This window comes from Brachypodium distachyon, chromosome 4, assembly GCF_000005505.3.
Source record: "Brachypodium distachyon strain Bd21 chromosome 4, Brachypodium_distachyon_v3.0, whole genome shotgun sequence".
NCBI classification, from domain to species: domain Eukaryota; kingdom Viridiplantae; phylum Streptophyta; class Magnoliopsida; order Poales; family Poaceae; genus Brachypodium; species Brachypodium distachyon.
This window is the reverse complement of record NC_016134.3, coordinates 25443945-25460968: the sequence shown is the minus strand read 5'-3', so window position 1 is coordinate 25460968 and position 17024 is coordinate 25443945. Positions and strand designations below refer to the sequence as shown.

Below are 17024 nucleotides of genomic sequence, written 5' to 3'. Positions count from 1 at the left end.
ATTTGTAGATTAGACGCCCTAGCCTTGCTGAGCAAGACTAGCCATGCCGATGTGATTCCTCTCGGTGCATTAAATGCACTGCGTCCGCCGTGTTGTCCTGTCTTCACTGTTCTGCGGGCCCCACCTGCATGCCCGAGCGCAGGTTGCCGGGTGCCCCTTCCCGGCTAGCACACCCGGCCAGTTCGGGGAGGCGTTTCTTCCACTTCCCAGGACTAGAGTTCCTGGGTGCTTCTTTTATTTCGGCCCTTGGCTCTGTTTCCACCAAGGACCGTCTCCTTGGGACAGGCTTTTCGGGCCTATCGTTTCCGGGAGGTCAACCTGACGGGACTTCACCACTGGCGACCCACGCGTCCCATATCAGTGGGACCCCGTGGGCCACTGATATGACACCTAAAGTTTGACTCGGAAGTCTAATATATGCGATACATAGCCTTTCTAGCTAGCCTATTGGACGACCGGTTTAGTCGCCTAGATGTTCGCCTCTTGACTCCCAAATCTCGTAGGTCAGGACTTATACGGTTTTTTGGAAACTTCTTTAAAAGTATGTTTTCTCAATACAATAGCAAATGCTTCATAGCCCAACTTGCTCGGTTGCGCAGGCGAGAGCCTGGGATCGGAAGTTTGACTTCCGGATTCAATATATTTTTGTTCGATGGTTTGTGTTTAAACGAAAAAACCGAAAGACAAACGGTTACTGATTCTTAAAACCGGACTCGAAACCGAAAACAAAGAAAATCAAAATTTCGGTTCGCTGCCGTGTCCACTCTGCAGTATTCCAGCACCACAAAAAAGAGAGAACGGCAGGCACTGCGACTTCTCATGTCCACTTTGCAATCTTCCAATGCCGCAAAAAGAGAGTGAGCGGCAAGCCGCTATGGCTGGTAGCCGACACCGACAGGCGTCATAGCGTCCAGCTCACAGGCCGACATCAGAATAATTTTGAGCATACTGTTTCTATGTTTTGCAGATAAATAATACTCCGTCTGGCTGGAAATAAGTGACTTGTATTTGTATGAGAACCATCCTTTCGGAAATAAGTGATTTGTTATGTATGAGAATATACGTGACTTAAAATTGTATAGATTCTCATGCAAATGCAAGTCATTTATTCCCGGACGGAGGAAGATATAAATTGGTGATTGGTCATCCACGTAAGTTTCATCTATTGAGATATTTTTTAACATCATCACCTTATTTTTAGATATTCTTTTACTATATTTTTTTAACACAATGTACTATTCTCTCGATCCTAAATTCTTGTCGTGATTTGGGAGTATATACCTATTATTCTTTTGAACTTTTGCGTAGTTGCATTTTACATTATATTTTTTTGTAAACTCCGTCACACCACAATATCTATAATATCTATAAAGTTGATCCACACTATTTTCATTAAATGTTTGCAAATGGAACGTGTCCACATCATTGTCCACGTCATGCACATGATGAGCATGCAAATTGTCCACATCACCATCCACATCGTGTGTTGTAGACCACTAGGAGTTCATTTTGTTGGTTCTTTCAAATTTAATATTTTGATATCTAAGATTTTCACGTTAACGTTGTATATAAATAAATATTTCACCAAATACACATATTTTCATGACATTATCAATCTTTTTAAGATCTGCAAATACACATATTTTGATGTTCATGTACATCAAAATTATTTCTATTGTTTTGCTGAATAAGTGATATGAATGATAAAGTCGTTTTGCTCTACAATATTCATATTTTTTTCATTGAAACATATTATTATCATTTGCTACCAACGTTATATTTAGATGCGCATATAGAACTTTTGGGAGCAACGCATGGATAATTACGTAGTTTATCTTATGTCCGCCACCGGTTCCAAATGACAATTGTTACGTCTTGTTTACTCCCTTTTAAGTTAGCTTTCAGAAACGCTCCATGATATTCGCATACTGGGGTTTCATGCTTGACCTGAGGAAATAGAAATACTGTTGACCTGTCCGATTTTGGTCGGGATTCAGGAACCCTAAAAAGTGAGCCATGCCCAAATAGAAATATCCTCTGACCATAGTTCGCTCTTCGCGGAGACCACCGGCGAACCGTAGTCCCCAGCCATAGCCACGAGCAAGGAAAGGAAAAAAAAGCAACGAGAAACCTCTCCAAGGTCCCAATTTCCTCTCATGGCACTCTTCTGCCCTGAAGGATCGAGGCGTCAGCACATCAAGGTTCAGGTTCTTCTCCTCTTCTCCGCCAAGCCCTTGCCTCGCGGATTAACTCGTGTGGGGATTAATTGGTTGCTGTGTTTTTGGTTTCTGATTCTTCCCTGAGGCGGCGGACGTGCCTGTGTAGTCAAGCCTTTCTTCCGGGGTTAAGTTTCAGGCGTCCTCTGATTATCGGTTCTTGTTCTTGCATCCGCAATTTGGTTATTATACCTGCGGAATGCCTAATCTTCCGGGTTTACTCTGCTGCTGATGTTTACTGTTCTATGCAAACCGTTATGATTGAATTTTCCGTTGGTACCAGGGTTTTAGTCCTCAAAATTGCGGTGAAGATAGCTTCAATCATCTTACCGTGTTTATGTAAGGGAGCAATAGGTATTTAGGGTTTTTACATAGGTCGATTTTGATGTGGAGAGATGAGAGTGGTGCTTGAGATTTGAAGTCATGTGCGTATTGTCCAACAGTTCAAGCCCTATCTGGCAGGCATGAATTTTCAATGAATTTGATCATAAAGCCGTTCGATTGCTGGAGATCTGGTGGAATCCTCTGCATTGCAAAAGGGCTGTCTGGTCGTCCTTGATTTTTTTATGCTACGATTATGCCTTAAAACTAATGACAGTTAAAGGCCCCGTTCCCAGTTTCCTTGCATGAACTTAAGTTGTGTCCCCACTTTGTGTACATGATGTTAGGAGATGTTTATATATTCTCTTCCTTGGTTACTCCATGTGATCAGCTACTTGTACTATGTTAATTTGTTCCTTCACCTACTGCTCTATGGACATTCCAAATCAGATTTTTAGTTTATTACTGTGTGTTGTGGTATTCTTTTTCCCTGTGACTTGCCATCCTATTCACCAAATTGTTTTCTTCATTTTTTCGTGATAAATCTAGCTCTTGAGCTGAAGTGATCAAGTTTTCATTGCTATGGTTTAGACATGGTTGAAATCTGGAAAGTCCTTTGCATTGTATTCTGGACACTATGTGTCGTTTGATTGTGATCATGAGGAGGATAATGTATTAAAAAATAAATCATACTATCATGTGTCAATCCATGTAGTTCTAGGCATGTGAAATCTTAACCTTTATTTTCTGGAGTTGTATCATCTAGAGTTCTCCTTGTTCCTCCCCGGTATACAAGTCAAGCAATTTTTTGGGAGCTCCCTGGTATTTCGCTCTAGCTTGAGCTAAATAACGGGGAGCACACAAAAATTACACTCAATCCAATCAGGGCGTAAGACTTGAGAGACTTCGTCAGCGAACTCAGTTCATCTACCTGGTCAAGTTTGATCTCAACCATCCATTTAAGTCCCAAAGAGTTTGCAGTTCCCAAACAAAGTGTTAAAACTAATACAACCTCCTTTTACAGTTTAGCAGTTTCCGTTCAAAGAATGTATTTGTTAGTTCAATGTTTCACTGATCATTTGCATACATGCATATATGAACTGCAGCAGTAGTTGGTAAACCAAAAATATAGGTAACTCAAAAATTCCCAATGAAAAAATGTAGGATTCCTTCTGGCAGTCATACATATGATGGTACATTGGTACTTCTCCTGCTCAGAATCACAGTGCCAACAGGGATATACGATCTCTCTTTCCTTCCATTTCATAAAGTTCAGATTCTTTTTCTCTACTTCAATTCCTCTTTACGACACACATAAAGGTGCTTTATGATTTTATATTTTGAAACCATTAAATCATATATGTAATTTTGTCCACGTCCCTGTTTCTCTGAACATATCAGCTGGAAGCATCACAGAGTTCATTAGTTTTAACTGTAATCTGACACGATGCAATGTAGTAGGTCAGATTTAGCGTCCTAGCATGCCTCTTGCAATTAGAAATGATATTGTTTCTTCACTGTGGATATTTTGGTTTGTCGGATTTAGCGTCCAGTGCTTGTTTTCTTTTCTTTCCATGTATAAAAGAAGACATTGTTTCCAAATCATATGTGGTACCTCTGTTTTGATGTCTGGCAGGAACATACTTCAGAATCTTTCCCCAATTTGTTTTTTTAGTGTGTAATATATCGGCATCAAGCCGTCAATGCTTGGACAGAATCTTATGGATCAAAATTTGTAGGGTGGGATCTCTTTAAACCGTTTATTCTTTTGGTTTGCACGATCTATTCAGATGATATTAACTATTGTGCTGATCAATTTTTTTTCAACATATCACAACCCTTGAAGAGGCTTCTTGTTATGCTGACGCTATGCACATCCATCATATTTTATTTAGTTTATAGCTAGATTTATAATAAGTGGAGCTTAGCATATTCATGGGGTGACTTATTACTGTACTCTGACTTTATGTAAGTACCTATTTTTAAATATAAATCATGACTCAAACTTACGAATTTAGGAATGGTTCCCACTTCCCAGCATCCACTATCCTACTACTTCCCGACATCTTAGACTACAGTAGTTCTAATTCAGTAAGTGTTGCAGCAGCTTGAAGTTTGGTTGCAATATGCTCTTTCACTATGTAGTATTTTGCTGATCTGTGCATTGATGTTAACTCACAGAACTAAAGTATAAGCCTAGGTTTTTATGTTGTACAACATTTGTAGATTGATGAGATTTTTGTTTTCTCTCAATTTTGACTGGGGTCTTGAACATTCAATTATCAAAGATTGTTCTCTCTTCCTCCGTTCAAATTTTGGACTGGATGTCTGGATACGCCTCTTCTCTGATGTCCATATATGATAAAAACATTTAGCTTGTAATATGCACAACAAAATGCAACTGTGCAAAAATACCTAAGTGCAGTTGCTCTGTCATTTGGATTGTTATCTTCTTTTACCTGTTGAATTTGCAACTGCAGTATTGTGCATCTGTAAATGTCCATTAGTCTCTTCCTAGTATGTTGCCAGACATGGGATGACCCAAAAGATAGCACCTCTTGCCATCATTATCCTTGATTAACTGTCCACTGTTCCGCACCCCTGTCCATCTTGTAAAGTGCAACCTTGTGCTCACCTCCAAGTTCCAACAGACCTGCCCTGGATGCAAACAGTCCTGTTTTTTCTGAATAAGAGTTTGACTCAAGTTGTGTTAAGCTTTGTAAGATTATTAGTGTTGGTAGATATATTCCAAAACTTACTGTTTCTGTAGCTGGTTTCTTACTTTCTCTGTTTCATTATTGGAGACAATAACTCTTCTATGCAAAAACGTATGTCAGTAAGGGTATAGCATGCCTTCTTTCGTTTGGGAGATGTTTACCTTGATTATTTTATGTGCTTCATTAATTCTCCTTTCAAAAGTGATTTTTATTAGTTTAATGTTTCCCTTATGTGTTAAACTTGAACTGAATCTCTGATCCAAGAGAGTAGGGATAGCTCAAAATCCTCAATTAGTTAGGACAGTTTCAGCAGTGACCGCCTTTTGTCTCTATTGTTTCTCATAAAAAAGGGAATTGAATACTTGGATGTCATGCTGTCTCAGGCTGTGGTGAAATGTGATCAGTCATAAAATTAGTGTCCTATCAACTTCCTCATAAATGTTTATTATTTATCTTTCGAAACCAAAATTTGGCTGTTTGAGTGTTTTGTGGAAAATTATTTCAACATTACATTATCTAGAATCATCACAGATTTTATTCTAAAGATAAGTCTACTTGAATTTCTATCATATTCGTTCCAAGCTTGCGTTGCTGTTTCAATGACTCTCTGTCCTCAATTTATATTCACTCCCAATAACTCACCTCCGTTAATTTAAATTTGGAACTTTTGTCCTTATGAATGTGCATTCGCAGTACGACAGGCCTCAAGCTAGTCTGTGTAGTGTGTACTCTGTAACATGAAGATGGATTCCCTGTGTTCCCATGTTTACATACTCATTTTTTTTCCAAAGGTATTTCTGTTTTCCTGCAATCTTTTTATTAGAGAGAGAGATATACAAGACGAAGAGAGAATGTATATAAAGCAAGGGGGAGGGGTAGTGACTAGCCAGACTATTAGAAGAGTAGCATGTTCCTCTTTCATCCTAAAAGAGAGCATAAAGAGGTCCCTTTTGAAGAGAGAGGGTCTGGAACCTAAACTAGGATTTACATAATCGAATATTCATTTCTCATCTTCCAAATGCTAGAAGCAGCAGAGTGAAGATTTCTATGAAGTAAGGGACAATCAAATTTTCACTACATCATCTGGACTGGAGTCGAGAGGAAGACCAACAGATGTCCAACATAAGGTGCTGAAAGGGCATTCCAGAAGAGGTGGTCACGATCTCATTATACCATCAAAGTTTGCCTGATTCTGTCAAAACTAACGGGATTTCTCGTCTTAAATCTTATTATTTTCTAATAATAATATTTACATAGATTTTTCGTATGCAATTTGCATTCCTCATCAAGTTGTATTTTTTGAAAATTTACAGGGCTTTGACTTAATTTGGTATACTTCCTGTATTGTACTCGTGATCAGAAATGATCTGGTGTCTTCACTTGTAGTTATTGCCTACCAGGCTAGCAGCCTGTTTTTCTAAGATGAAACTTTCAAAGCTTTGACTTAATTTAGTATTACTTCCTGCGGTACTTAGAAATGATCTTGTTTCTTCACTTGTAGCTGTTGCCTAGCAGCCCATTTTCATTCCCATGAGTGAGGAAATACTTCACAAATCATATTTGGCAATGAACTCAGATTATTCCCCCCCCCCCCCCCATAATTGATTGTTTCTTAGTGTGTAATGCATCACATCAGTGCTCCAGATGTGTACTGATTCAATCTCTGATAACGGATCTATCAGCATGATTTTCACTGTTATACTGATCAGTTTTTCAACATAGCAACTATGCTAGAGGAACCTCCCCTTGTTAAGTTCATAATTTGGGACAGCATTTATGGTTTTATTTTCATTTTCTAAATATGGACCTTATGTTCAATTACAAAATCTTCTTCCTTCTGAACTGAACCCGTAACAGCTAGATATTCATTTATCTTGGTTTTCCGTTTTTCTTTCTGAGATCAAGTTAGAGGTTTTATTTTATTTTTTGAACTTATGATCAAGATAGAGGTTCATGTCAGGTTTGCAACCATTTTCATAGTAGATTGAAATTGCACACCAATTACATGTTTCTAAAACAGTCTCGACTTATTTTTCAGTGCCATGTGACACTTGTTGAAATCTGGATATCAGTTGCTGGAGGATGAAGCAAGTCATCAAACCCATGCTCAAGGGCTATCTGTGCAGAAACATACACTACACTTCATACTGGTAAGTTTACTCATGGGTCATTACCATAATGAGATCAAACTTTGGTACAAATACATTTCAGTATAGCAGTCATGAAAAACTTGCATGCTTCATATTAAGAACTCAATGTTGATATGTACATGTTAACGGATGCGAGAACCCCACGATCCCCTGCTGGCATGACTAAAAGCACCAGTGCCGGTCTTACATCTTTTGTTAGGGAAATTACTATACATCTTAGGCCTGTGGAGTAATTTACATGATGCACATACATATCTCTTTGGCACCTGATCAAAGTCGCTAATCCCAGCACACCTAGTGTGCTGCCACACATGGCAAGAGTCACAAGACAGCATCCTCTCGCCATCATCATCCTTGGCTCCACATGAACACTTCACTGTCCATTTCTCCACACCCCTTTCCATCCGATAAATTGTAACCCTGCGCTCACCTCCAACACACTTCCCTTGGATGCGAACAGACCCATTCGCTCCAAATAAGAGTTTGAGTTGAGTTGTGTCACTTGCAGATGCACAATCAAGAAGCTGGGTCACTACAAAGCTCTGTAACATCAAGTACATATCTCGGAATGTTCTTGTAGCCTCCACCTTCAAATCAGCAACAGTTGCTGTTGGTGGAAGTGTTAAAAGCTCTGCAGGGAGGCATGGTGGATCAGTAACCTGATCCAATAGCTCCACTTGACACCAAATGTGCAACATGGATGGATTTTGAGGCAAGAAGTCTTCCTCTAAGTCATAATGCTTGATGAATTGCTTGCAGTCCAACAGGATCATGGCAGATTTCTTGGCACCTTCATGAATCTGTTCTGGCTTATAAGGATGCATTGTATGTGGGTAGAGTAGTGCATCATACAGGAACTTAATGTCACGGAGAAGATGTTCTCGACTTGGCACGCACGCATTCTTCGGTACTAGGGTGGCTTCCTTCATAAGCCTGCAGTGAAAAAAATGTTAGCATTTTGATCATAAAGCAAGAACTCTGCTAGCATATCAGGTCACAACCAGATATCAGAGCCACCAACCTGTACTCCACTGAGTTTGTCTCACTGTTGCATTGAGCTACAACAACCAGCCCATCGTTGGTTCTTGCGCCACCAATGGTCTTGATGCAGTAATCAACCAGCTGCGGGGAACCGATTGTATGGGCTGTAGCTGCCCTTAGGGTGCGCATAGCAACCCACCTATCTGCAGCACGGAGAAATTTCAGGGCAACATCAGTTGCTCGCTTACTTTCATCATCAGTCCATCTTCCCTCTTTCGAATTGGTATCATATTCTGGCTCTTTTTTGTGCATTGCCAATAGATGGTTATGAACACTTTTGCTTGCAGCAAGCCCCAGAATATAGAGGAACAGATCACGGACAACAGTGAGAGGGCGCTTTGAAAGGGATTGGTAGAGAGAAATGGTATCCTGCAGTTGGTTTCGAGGAGACCGGGAGTGAGGGAAGAAGTGGGAGAGCGGCACTGAGGAGAGGTCGTCCATGGCTTTGTAGTAGGCTTCAGGTGTTATTCCAAAGCTTCCACTGCCAAGTTTGAATCCCCACTGACCATACCAAGAACTGCCACTGGCAATGGCATGTAGAATCCGGCAATCAACCTCAAATTTCTTTGAGACATCCATCACAGAGACCTTTCTGAAATTTATTATGTGTTCCAAGTGTTAGCATAATTTCCTAGCGAATTAGAAAAAAATAACAAAATAAATAAGCTTGCTGACATTTTTTATGCACAAGGTTCAATTGCATTTGTGACTTATTGTGCAATATAATTTTTAAAGAGGGTGTAATGAATTATTCATTACCTGACTCTGAGGTATCTACATAGACTATCCCAGAAGTCCATCAGTTGGTATCCTGTCAAAATGGTGGAGCCACCTTCATGGCCATTGATTCGTACAAGGTGGCCAAACCCATTTTCGTGAACTATGCCGTGCAGCAAATGGCGTGGGTCATCCAACTGCGAATAGTCCCAACCTTCCAGACCATCATTGGGTAACCCAGACCCAGTATTGCACGACGGGCACCTGACCATGCACAACAAGATTAAATTAAACTACTTGTCTGAAGATATCATATTGTCTACTAAGTTTTTCCACTGTCTAGCAGTGTTGTTTCTCGTTCACCATCTGAATAATATGGTTATGGACATTGTTTTTTTTTTGTTCATTAACAATGATATTCTTTTTTGGGAGGTTTTTGCAGTCCTGGTGATAGAATTTCAAGTGGGTTGTTAACCTACCTTGTCTCAAACAATCCCACCATCAACCCACAACGCCTGCAGGTTTTGCAGTTGGGCGTGTTCTTGTTCCGAAATATGAAGTGGTACTTCTTCCCACAAACAGGGTGTCTGCTCCAGCCTATTGGCGGTTCAAAAAATGAAATGACATTAATCTGCGTTCTAATTTGTAATTTAAACAGCCACCATCAGCTTATCATTTACGCAGATGCGGTCCAGGAACCCAAAAAAAAATTATGTTTATGGAGGAAAAGCTTTCAGGGACATTACATATCGGAGAAAAAAAATTCAGGTTCAATTTAATCAAGTGATAGCTTGGAAGAGTGGTCATGAGAATCAATCAGGCAAGTTGGGGTTTTTCAGATTCAAATATCAAGTTGAGAATAAGTTGTTCAAATCCGCAAAATATACAAGGAGCGTCTCCGAAAAAAGATAATAAGCCGGTCGAGAGAGTATTTTGTCCAGACTTCATTTTGCATCATTCTTTTCTTTCTTTTTTTTTTTTGCTTTTTTCAGTCACTTTTTTTTGCTCGCTTTGCTTGAATGGACCGTTCTTTCATGGATATTTTTCTCTTCAAGAGCACTAAGCTATTCCCCAAAACAGCATCATAACTCATAATCAAAATATCCCAAAACAGCAAGTCGCATGTTCTTCAGAGGTATACCCAGTTATATGGTAATCAATGCCTTTACTCGGTCTAGGTGATCGAATCCAATTCATGCATTTATACATTACAAAAATACAAAAATCTAGAAACTCCCATACTGTACACCCTCAACTGAGAAAACCCTCATTCATACTAAATCTACATCTACAGCTCACTGATATTAAATCTAGTACATCTACAGCTAATCTAAATACCAAACAGGAGTTAATCCCTAAACAAGACAGACTATCTACCATACCAACCCGAGCATGCTGGAACAACACAAACACTCGGGCAGGCCGGGAATAACTACAAACACTTACCGGCGACGGTACAGTGGTCGCAGTAGACGCGCCTGGCCCCGGGTACGTCCTCCTCGACCACGTCCATGACCACGACAGACGCCTCGCCGTCCTCGCCCACCCGGAAACCTACCAGCCAAGCCGCGCCGGCGCCGGCGCCCATCACGCCCTCCTCCCCCCATTCCCCGGCCGCCGCCGCCGCCGGAGAAGCGTACCGGGAGAGGAACCCCCGCACGTTGGCGCCGAAGGCCCCGGCGCGGGCCCGCTCCTCCTTGAACGCCCGCACGTCGAGGAGGCACGGCTCGGCCGTCACCCGCGCCCGCTTCGCCGGCCGGCCGTGCACCGCCATGGGCGAGGCGAAGGAGGAGCAGATCCGCCGCTTCGTCGGCCGCCCGTGCACCGCCATGGGAGCAGATCCGGTCTGGGAAGGGGAGTGGCGCGGTAGAGGCGGGGGTGGGAAGGAGGCGCGGCTTAGATCGGATCCGTTCGAAAATTTTCAAACAGGGGCGGGGCGGGGCGGGGGGGAATTTGGGATCGCGCCGAGAGGGAAGGGAAAGATTTTCGTATTTTCAGATCATGGTGGATGAGGGGGAGACTGGAGAGTGGGTTGAGGATAAGATCGGGAGGGGGCTGATATTTATATAACGGGCCCGGAGTTGTAGGTCGGTTTGGGGAGGGCGAAATTACGTATATGCCCCCTGTTGGAAGACTAGACTTCGAAACGAAGAGTCGCGAGAGAACACGTCAGCGGCGGGAATTTAAAGCCGGAACGTGCGAGAGATTTTGGGGGTGTGGGGCCCGCCGTGTTTTTTGGATGTGTTTGGGCCTTTGGGTTGTTGTGAGGGGACCATGGCGTCGGGATCAAATACCGGGCCCATTCATCGTCCGCGGAAGATTAAATTACAGAAAACTTAGGATTTCAGATAGGTATCAATTTACGTTTTATTAAAAAAAACACCTGATTAGTGTAATCCTTTATTCGCTAGCGTTTAAACATGTTTCTAACCATTAGGCCCACTGTCGGACCAGCGTGTCGTCTGGCGCAGCGCTCCAGCTTGTCATTTGTCCAGCCCGAGGCCATTACATGGTCAACCGTCCATTGCTCCTGTCGTGTCTCGCGCTTGTTGCCACGCGCCGCCGCCCCTCTGACGCACAGCCGGTCGCGCGCCGCCGCTCAGACGTGCGCGCTCCTGGCCGCATGCCCCCGGGAGGCCGCCGCTCGCGCTGCTAGCTAAATCGAGAACCAAGATCGAAATAGAGAGAAAAATAGAGATGGATTTTTTTTTTAAATCGGGGAGAAGAGACATGGATTGGGGTCGCCACGCTGTCATGACACGTTGGCCTGTGCAGTGGACCCGTCCTGTCAGTTTTCAGGTTATTTGCTAACAACTGAACACTTAGTGCAATTTGGTGGTTTTTAGCAACTAAAACGTAAACCGGTATCTATGTGAAACTCTGACCCCTAATGTGTGGTGGTTTTCTGTAATTTACTCTCTGCGGAATGATTTTCAAAAAATCAAAGGAATGAATAGTTAGTGTATGCTCAGATGTATCCAAGTGGATCAAAATCACTAGTGTCAAAGAAAGAAAATCGCCTCAATTTAAAATTGGCACTTTACCATCCTGATTTTGCTAAGACTAGATTGATCAAGCTAAAACCGGCAGGGATGGGCAGTTAGTTTGTACTCCCTGCATTCCATAAAGATTGACACGGCTTTGAATTAGCTCTAATTCAAATTTGTGCCCATGTTTATGGAACGGAGGGAGTATGGTTAACACGGTTTGGTACTTGGATTTCTGAAAAATGTCCACCGAAATAATTGACAGAGCAATCTAACCTCTCTTTTTTTTGCATGGCTTAGCTAGGTTTTCGGCCTCGCGATCTGTTGGTGTTGGTCGCCACATTTGGCTGCTAGAATCGCGAGGCATTATTTTATATCCCTATTGGTATTTCTGATTAATAAAGTGGCGGCCTTACCCCCTCAGAAAAAAAATGTAATCTGCACGAGTAGCAATGGTGCGGCACGTGTAGCAAACTCAATGGCAAAGAATAATATTTTTTTTTTGTTGCCAACATTTTGGTTGCCAATTTGGAATGCTTCATCTGTCTCATACATTCTTGCCAAATAAATGGAAAAGTAAGGAGAAATTTTTGAAACAATTTGGCAAGTCAATTCTTGTTCTCATTTGGTAGCTAAATGGAGGTGCACCAACCAAAAACACCCTAGCACCGGGATGTTGAAAGGTACTCTCTCCGATTCATATTAATGTCTCAAATTCGCCCAAATATGGATGTCTCTGTGTCTAAAAGCGTTTAGATACATGTAATATGTCGAAAATTAATATGGATAAGAGGGAGTAGTATGTCAGCAACGGAAAAAAAAACATGTTGCCCCTCCAAGGTTGCTCTGTTCGGCGAACGTATTCCCATGTGAATCCCAAGACACGTTGGATTTAGGACGGCTCAACTCCCTCGAGTCTAGCAGTAGGGGCGTGTGATCCGAGCCAATACGAGTTTCGGCCACCAGCGAACGGAGTGGGTGCCACACCTCCCACTCCGCAGAGATGAAGACCGATCAAGAACAGAGCGGACCGGATTCAATTTCTTATTCGTCCGAGTTAGAGGTTATGTTCTGCATCTTTAATCAAAGCTCTAACCAAAGAAAAAGATGACGTTCGCTTGAGAGATGGGTACCAGGATGTGTTTCTTTTAGCTTAGTTTGGAATTTCCTCCACTGGGTTAATCTAGATTTGTTTTCCCGATATGTTTCACGCGATTGAAAAAAGATAGAAATACGAAAAAAATAGAGAATTGCAACGTGATGTCCATTCATTCCAATAGGATTTTGTTTGCACCAAAGTTTGTTGATTATACCAAAGGAAAACAAAAGATTTCTTCCAAAGGATCAAGTGGATGAAAATTTCCTATGTAGTGTAGTACAAATAAATCTCTAGGAAAATTTTATACATTATCCAATCATACAAATTAAACGATCAAGGTAGGAGAAATTCTTAAGGATTTCAATCCTCCAAAAATTCTTGGCTTCGTTTGGATGTAGATATTGGGGGGCTTGGAATTGAATTGGGTTGAATACCAATTCGATCAGGAAACTGAATTGGGTTTGAATACAAATTCCATGTTTGGTTGTGCGTTGAATTGGCTCATGGAATCTCAACAAGGCACCAATTCCAATTCTTGTTTGGATGGACAAAATTCGGAATTTGCATGTTTAAAGTTTATAACCTTCCTACACATCTATCGTACTGACATTTCACAACATGTGCATGTATCTCCATGATTACAACACCTGCAAATTGAACCAAAAATTGGCTGCGAGTAGAAGCTGCTGAAGCGGAGAGGTGTAGAAGCGATGGGAGGCGGAGAGGGAGAGATGGGTGGTGGCCGGAGTAGAGGGAGGAGATGGGGAGCGAGAGGGAGGAGATGGAGATGGTGGCTGGAGTAGAGGGAGGAGATGGAGATGGCAGTGGCCGGAGTCACTACTAGATGTCACCTTTTAGCCGAGGGGAAAATTACCGTCGGCTATTTTGGATCACCGTCGGCTAACCATTAAACCGACGGTTTACCGTCGGCTATCCCCCGTCGGGTATGCGGCGTCAGCCATTACCATGATAGCCGACGGTACAGTCGGGTATTGCATTTCCTACGGTAATTATCCAACGGTTGACCTCTCGGTCATATGACTCTGATAACCGACAGTGCCCCGTCGGATATGTATTGACCAACGGTTATTTCCTACCGTCGACATGCTTAATAGTTGACGGTATATTTCCCGTCAGTTAGTATAATCGCCGAGGGTACACAGACCCCGTCGGAGATACTTCTAGTTGAGAGACTGTCTAGCACCTTCAGACTATAAGATAGCCGACGGTACTAAGTTCCAGTAGGCCTACCATATATCCCAGAGGTTTTGCACCGTCGGGGATTTCTTTTGTTGAGTGATGTTGGACAATGTGAAAATACAATATAATATGGAAATTTTGGCATTTCAAACAACCCTCTTACAATTGCACACGACACACGTGACAAACGACATATATTATATTTCACCCAATATTACACATGCCTGATGAGTTGCATAATAAAGATTCCGATAGTGCCAGGATGCAAAACAAAATAGTAACTGCGATAAAATGGCCCTATCTTTTTACAAAAGATAAATTGTCCACCAACATCACATCTTCACTTTGCATGAGTACTCAATCATCATCTTAGTGATCACCTTGCTGATTTCCATAGTCTTCAGCACCCTCATCGCCATGATAATACTCATCTCCTTTGTCGCCATAGTACACTCTTCCTCGTTGCCATACATATCGTGCTCATCATCCATACGAAGATCCTTGTCACCGGCTGTGGCTGCCTCCAGTATTAGTTCCCAAGCCCTGAGAAATAAAGGATAATACAAGTTGTGAGAAAGACAAAGAATAGTTTTCTGTAGTTGTAATATAAGTGATCTGCATGTTCGAGTCATGGTACTAGCATGCAAGGTCATCTTACATGTTGGAAAAAGACCAACCAGCCAATGCCATAGCACCTTCTGTACAAGAGCATCTACAAGTAATTATTTGATTATCGTAGTTCAAACGCCACTGCCAAATATAACAAAAAAATTATATTTAGTTGGTAACTCTTTTTCAGTTTCACGAACAAGCAAAATTGTTAGTGACTGAAGCAACTAAACTCGAGCAACGTGACAGAAAAAGGTGTAGTATTTCAGTTTCAGAGTTACAGCTACGCAAAAGCTTTTAGTTTTCAGTTTCACACACAAGCAAAATGGTAATGGGTAGAAAGAAGTTATACTCAAGCAATATGACAAAGAAAAGGGAAGTATTTCAGTTTGAAATTACAGATGCAACAGGTTTTATTTTTCAGTTTCACAAAGAAGCTAAAACGGTGCATTTTTATGCATGAAGAATTGCATTGCATGTCATGAACTGTGTGCCTATTTTCCTGATCTACATTTGAAAATGACTGAAATTTATGCATGAATAACTGCAGTGCATGACAGGAACTGTGTGCCTTCATTTTCCCTGATCTACATTTGAAAATGAATTCAAGATGGAATCTCACAACATATTTACATTTGGAAATGAATTCAAGAGGGAATCTGTACCTGATGTGTTTCAGTTTGAATCTGAAATGGTGAAGTGTTTCATTTTTTTAGGTAGGTCGGAAGGGAAGACCATACCAAATTTTTATATAAAACAATGTGTACATAAATAATACCTAGGTTCCCAAGGGAGGAGGGGGGCAACGAAGAACTGAAGAGCTAAAGTTAACTAGATAGTTACAGTTTCAGAAACCCCAGAGCCGAGAGGGCAATAATCTTGAACAATCATATTCTGATGACGAAGAACTTCTCGTTAATCCCCCGTTTAATCAACAGCCAAGCAAAAAAAATTGCATTTTAGAGGCGCAGATCATTGCTGGATGGCTGCAGAAGCAAAATCTGAAACTCCTATAGTCCAAATACTATGTGCTACTCAGTTTTTCCTTCAAAGTTACAGCTACAGAAGCTTTTTAGTCTCCAGATATTTCAGTCTCAACGTTACTGATACAGAAGTTTTTATTTTTCAGTTTCAGATTCCAAATTACAGATAAAAGTGATATAGTCCAAATGCTATATGCAACTTCAGTTTTTCCTTCCAAGTTCTGTTTACTGACAAAAAAAAAATATGGTACTAAAATAAATAGCGGCGAGCTTTTTGACTGTGTATATCTATATAGAAGTTTGGCTTCTAAGCTGATACAGTAATTTTATTTATGTTTTAGAATTCTTAAAGCTCCTGCAGAATCTGTACATATATGTAGATGTACTTACCCCCCAAAAAAATTCAACAACCACGGATGCTGCTGCTCTTGCTCCTGCATGAGGGGGACACTTGTAGTCATCCCAAGAGGACACCGGTTTCTTATCATCATCAGGACCATTGGCTCTGGATAACACTTGCGTAGTAATGCACCTTCACTGTTGACGGATCACGAGCAGTGTACTGGTGCTTTTCCTATTGACTATTATGAATGGAGATTATAGAAAGTTAGCATATGAATATTGCCCCAACAAGTAAAGCAACTAGCCAATACTTACGTGCCAATAGGAACCAGAAGAGGTCGATCAATTTCCTCTAGCTTGTCACAGCTCCGGTCTTAGTTCTAGGGGTTCTAGCCCTTTGTCTGCGCACTTGAGCCAGATGATCCGTTGTTTCCTAAGGGAGCAATAGGGGACCTGTTTGGCATAGTTATTGCAACAGGCCTATGATTCAAGTGACCAATCCTGTGTACTTGGTGACAAAATGCATCTTTATTAGTAATATAACAATGATCATTGTCCAATACATGCAAGGGGAAGAACAAACGAAATGGAACATTCTGTAACAACTATATTAGAAAGTACTAATTAAGAGCCATGATATAT

At 41.4% G+C, this 17024-nt stretch overlaps 1 protein-coding gene and 1 long non-coding RNA gene across 2 annotated transcripts; one reads left to right on the top strand and one right to left on the bottom strand.

The window, feature by feature from the left end:
- The first annotated feature begins 1939 nt into the window (after positions 1 to 1939).
- LOC104584587 lies at positions 1940 to 10102 on the top strand. The gene is made up of 3 exons (XR_001407865.2): positions 1940 to 2201; positions 7293 to 7404; positions 9605 to 10102. It is a non-coding gene; the product is annotated as an uncharacterized LOC104584587 (long non-coding RNA).
- LOC100840654 (PHD finger protein At1g33420) lies at positions 7468 to 11196 on the bottom strand. The gene is made up of 5 exons (XM_010239509.3): positions 10609 to 11196; positions 9642 to 9759; positions 9205 to 9426; positions 8426 to 9037; positions 7468 to 8337 (listed from the first exon to the last, which is right to left on the bottom strand). Exons 1-5 carry the CDS (start codon positions 10991 to 10993, stop codon positions 7527 to 7529), a joined length of 2148 nt encoding a protein of 715 aa, XP_010237811.1. The 5' UTR covers positions 10994 to 11196; the 3' UTR covers positions 7468 to 7526.
- Between the last annotated feature and the right edge of the window lie 5828 nt (positions 11197 to 17024).

What these genes read in the sequence shown, in the direction of transcription:
- LOC100840654 (XM_010239509.3), bottom strand. Translation starts at nt 10,993, where the DNA reads ATGGCGGTGCACGGGCGGCCGACGAAGCGGCGGATCTGCTCCTCCTTC. An exon ending in CGACCACTGTACCGTCGCCG is followed by an intron (nt 9,760 to 10,608) that starts GTAAGTGTTTGT and finishes AACCGCCAATAG; the next exon opens with GCTGGAGCAGACACCCTGTT. An exon ending in TGTAGATACCTCAGAGTCAG is followed by an intron (nt 9,038 to 9,204) that starts GTAATGAATAAT and finishes AATAAATTTCAG; the next exon opens with AAAGGTCTCTGTGATGGATG.